Raw genomic sequence first — 5,000 nt, forward strand, 5'->3', positions numbered from 1 at the left:
TATATACATAAATATATATGTAATATATTTATTAAAATATATTATATATATATATGTAAATATATATATAATATATTTATTTAAATATATTATATATATATATATAATATTTATTTAAATATATTTAAATATATTATATATATATATATATATATATAAATATATATATAATATATTTATTTAAATATATTACACATATTGTTCTTTATCTCCTCTTCTTCTTCTCTGGTTCCTCTGGTCCAGCTGTGAGGCTCCACATCTGTAAAGGCGTCTTTATTTCCCTCAGAGTGAGTCTGGTCCTTGTCCTGTGACAGCAGAGACCTCTAACCTCCAGTAGACCCAGAAGGTGTCTCTGATGTGCACCATGCTCTGATCTGGGTCACTCGTCTCCTCTGACCTGTTTCTCTGCAGACTTCCTGTCACTGTTCAGACACCTGAGAACACACATCGCCTCCTTCTACCACAACTGGAGCACTCGTACCAAACACGCGTCCTGTGCCACTTTCACATCATCTCCATACCTCTGTTTCTTTCACGCTTTATTACATCAGACTCCATCAGAGAGAGAACCAGGTCTGAAGGAACCTGAAGGAACCTGAAGAGGCTGAGCAACACGTACTTTAGACTCTGACTCTTCAACAGGTTTTTATAAGAAGCTGCAAGATTCACACTGAGACGAGTCTGAGTAAACAGTCTCAAATGCAGTTGTATTAATATATATATTATATATATATATATATATATATTATATATATATATACATATATATATATATATATATATATATATATACATATATATATATACATATATATATATATATATATATATACATATATATATATATATACATATATATATATATATACATATATATATATATATACATATATATATATATATATATATATATATATATATATATATATATATATATATATATATATATATATATATATATATATATATATATATATATATATATATATATATATATATATATATATATATATATATATACATATATATATATATATATATATATATATATATATATATATATATATATATATATACACACAGGCGGCTGGTCAATAGAGGGCTATGGGGCGTGGCTGTGAACGTGTTGTCTGTCTTCCTATCTCCACCAGAACAGCCTCTTGGACTCCACCAGAGGGGGCGTGTCTGCAGTACCGGACTTTGAACACCGGACACGCACTCTTTTCCTCTTCACAGACGAACGATCTTCATTCTGAGTGAGTGTAATCTGTAGCACGCTTTCAGAAAACGCTTTCTGAATGCAGCGGTGATACCTTGTTGGTGGTGTTGTGCCTTGTTGGCCCCGTCTCTTCATGTGTGTGGACATGTCTCTTCATGTGTGTGGACATGTCTCTTCATGTGTGTGGACATGTCTCTTCATGTGTGTGGACATGTCTCTTCATGTGTGTGGACATGTCTCTTCATGTGTGTGGACATGTCCCATGTGTTGCCGTTGTCGTGTCTTTCTCTTTAAACAACGCCTACATCCTGTCACGGTCTAGTCCACCACCTCATCCGTCATCATAAGATACAGGGAAGACAGACTTGTGACTTAAATGACGGCGGGAGCTTCCGCTCGCCATGACGTTCACCGGTACAAACTCTAACGCGCCGTCACGTGAACACACGACCGCTTCACATCTGCTCGCTGACGCTCTGACAGACGTATGAGCCGAGAGTCTGAGCGGCATGTTTCACACGATGACGATTCGACTGTGGAACAATAGCGTGACGTTCTCTCTCTGTTCTCCACAGGAGAAAGAAGATGAACTACTCGGAGGACAAAACGTCCAACCAATGGGGTGAGGACTACGACATGGACTACGACCTGATCGGACCTTGTCCCCACCAGAAGAACACGAGCGTGGAGCTGGTGGTCGGCCCGTACGTCCACTCCATCATCTGCATCCTGGGCTTCGTAGGCAACGGGCTGGTGATCGTGACCTACGCCTTCTACAAGAGGACCAAGTCCATGACGGACGTGTACCTGCTGAACGTGGCCGTGGCCGACCTGCTGTTCGTGGCGTCGCTGCCTCTCATCGTCTACAACGAGCTGTCGTCGTGGTCGATGGGGCCGGTGGCCTGCAAGCTGCTGCGCGGCTCCTACAGCGTCAACCTGTACGGCGGCATGCTGCTGCTCGCCTGCATCAGCGCCGACCGCTACGTCGCCATCGTCCAGGCCCGCCGCAGCTTCGGGCGCCGCTCGCTGCCCTACAGCCGCCTCATCTGCACCGCCGTCTGGTCCGCGGCGCTGCTGCTGTCCGTCCCCACCTTCTGCTTCTACAACTGGTACGAGCCGTCCCACAGCAGGGAGGCCTACATGTACGGGGAGGAGGAGACCAACCGGACCTCCGGACCTCCGCATTACATCTGCCAGTTCCAGTTTGCGGACAACGCCACGGCCTGGAGGTCCAAGGTGGCGGTCCCCAGCACCCAGCTGGCCGTGGGCTTCTTCCTGCCGCTGCTCGTCATGGTCGTCTGCTACAGCGCCGTCGTCGCCACCCTGCTGAGGGCCAAGAACTTCCAACGGCACAAGGCGGTGCGGGTGGTTCTGGCCGTGGTGGTGGTGTTCGTGGTCTGCCACCTGCCCTACAACCTCACGCTGCTCTACGAGACCGCCGACATGTTCCAGCTGCGGACCTGCGAGGAGTCGGACGTCCTGCAGGCGGCCAAGACGGTGACGCAGACCGTCGCCTACCTGCACTGCTGCCTGAACCCGGTGCTGTACGCCTTCGTGGGGGTGAAGTTCAGGAACCACTTCAAGAGGATCGTCCTGGACCTGTGTTGTCTGGGGAAGAAGTACATCGCCCCACGGCGCTTCTCCAGAGTCACCACCGAGATCTACGTGTCCACCCGCCGCTCGGTGGACGGATCCAGTGAGAACGGTTCGTCTTTCACCATGTGAGGACCAGAACCTTCCTCCCTAAGACCCAAAGACCCGGGTCTGAGGCCTGCTGGTCTCTGGAGGTCCTAAGCCTGACTCAGATCTGTAAATCATTTGTTCAAGTTAAATCTGAGAGATTTAAAACGTAAGAAATGAGACAAAAAAAAGTTTTTCTTTTTATTCCTTGAATGTGTTTTGGTGTGAAAGACTTTGTTCTCTTCATGAAACGTTGAAAGAACCTGAGAAGGAACCCGACGTTAAAGCTGTGAGAATGATGTGATTTTGTACCTGTTTGAACTTCCTGCTCTTCTTCTTCTCTCGAAACTCTGTTTGTGTTTGATAACGTTCAGACTGATGATGTCATGTTACACCTTACAGAATAAATGTGAGTTGAATTGTTCTCTAAACTTCTGCGACGCTGTGATTCTGCATCAGACGGTTGATCTGATGAAGAGGTGACAGATAAACACATTTAATTATGTTCCGTGTTTATTTAAATACAACTTCATAAAACTCTATTTTATGTCCAAAAGGTTTTATCACAAACAAAGCTAGAGGATATACTAATATGAGTTTAGTTCCCTGATGCCCCACGATCAGTGTAGTACCCTGAACACCACACAACAGTGAGGACATCAGAACCAGAACCAGAACCGGTTATTGCCAAGCAGGTTTGCACCTCCAAGGAATTTGTCGTGGCGGGGTGCGTACCATTTAACAGTAAACAAGAACATGAAGGATCACAATCAGCACAGTGCAAGAAAGAAACACATCGCCTCCGAGCGTTGGGCTGTAGTTGGTGATCTGTCTGTTTTTAGAGTACAGTCGTTTAGCGTCTCTCACTGCTTTGCTAAACCTGTACTTTGACTCTTTGTACGAGTCCTTGTCTCCACTCCTGAACGCCTGATCCTTGTGCAGCCTCAGCCTTCTGAGTTCTGCTGTGGACCAGGGTTGGTGCTTGTTGGAACACAGCCGTCCTCACAGAAGCTGATGGATGACGTCACAGCCTCTGTGTACTCATCCAGACTGCAGTCCTGAAGACATCCCAGTCTGTACAGTCCAAGCCCGCCCGAAGGTCCTCCAGCGCCTCACTGGTCCTCCAGAGCCTCGCTGGTCCTCCAGAGCTTCACTGGTCCTCCAGAGCTTCACTGGTCCTCCAGAGCCTCACTGGTCCTCCAGAGCCTCACTGGTCCTCCAGAGCTTCACTGGTCCTCCAGAGCCTCACTGGTCCTCCAGAGCCTCACTGGTCCTCCAGAGCCTCACTGGTCCTCCAGAGCGTCACTGGTCCTCCAGAGCCTCACTGGTCCTCCAGAGCCTCACTGGTCCTCCAGAGCCTCACTGGTCCTCCAGAGCTTCACTGGTCCTCCAGAGCTTCACTGGTCCTCCAGAGCTTCACTGGTCCCCCCTAGCCTCACTGGTCCTCCAGAGCCTCACTGGTCCTCCAGAGTGTCACTGGTCCTCCAGAGCCTCACTGGTCCTCCAGAGCTTCACTGGTCCTCCAGAGCCTCACTGGTCCTCCAGAGCCTCACTGGTCCTCCAGAGCTTCACTGGTCCTCCAGAGCCTCACTGGTCCTCCAGAGCCTCACTGGTCCTGCAGAGCTTCACTGGTCCTCCAGAGCCTCACTGGTCCTCCAGAGCTTCACTGGTCCTCCAGAGCCTCACTGGTCCTCCAGAGCCTCACTGGTCCTCCAGAGCTTCACTGGTCCTCCAGAGCCTCACTGGTCCTCCAGAGCTTCACTGGTCCTCCAGAGCCTCACTGGTCCTCCAGAGCGTCACTGGTCCTCCAGAGCCTCACTGGTCCTCCAGAGCGTCACTGGTCCTCCAGAGCTTCACTGGTCCTCCAGAGCCTCACTGGTCCTCCAGAGCTTCACTGGTCCTCCAGAGCCTCACTGGTCCTCCAGAGCCTCACTGGTCCTCAAGAGCCTCACTGGTCCTCCAGAGCCTCACTGGTCCTCCAGAGCCTCACTGGTCCTCCAGAGCTTCACTGGTCCTCCAGAGCCTCACTGGTCCTCCAGAGCTTCACTGGTCCTCCAGAGCCTCACTGGTCCTCCAGAGCTTCACTGGTCCTCCAGAGCCT

General features: G+C 48.6%; 1 protein-coding gene across 1 annotated transcript in view; it reads left to right on the forward strand.

Moving 5' to 3' along the window:
* Positions 1-3,313, forward strand: part of ccr6a (chemokine (C-C motif) receptor 6a) — a 7,352-nt gene extending 4,039 nt beyond the window's left edge. The window contains exons 2-3 of the mRNA XM_079290435.1: positions 1,152-1,256; positions 1,795-3,313. Of these exons, the coding sequence (XP_079146561.1) occupies positions 1,152-1,256; positions 1,795-2,944 (1,255 nt within the window). The 3' untranslated portion in view covers positions 2,945-3,313. The remainder of the gene's footprint in view (positions 1-1,151; positions 1,257-1,794) is intronic.
* Positions 3,314-5,000: the final 1,687 nt, after the last annotated feature.

Source organism: Melanostigma gelatinosum, assembly GCF_949748355.1.
Source record: "Melanostigma gelatinosum genome assembly, chromosome: 19".
Lineage (NCBI taxonomy): Eukaryota > Metazoa > Chordata > Actinopteri > Perciformes > Zoarcidae > Melanostigma > Melanostigma gelatinosum.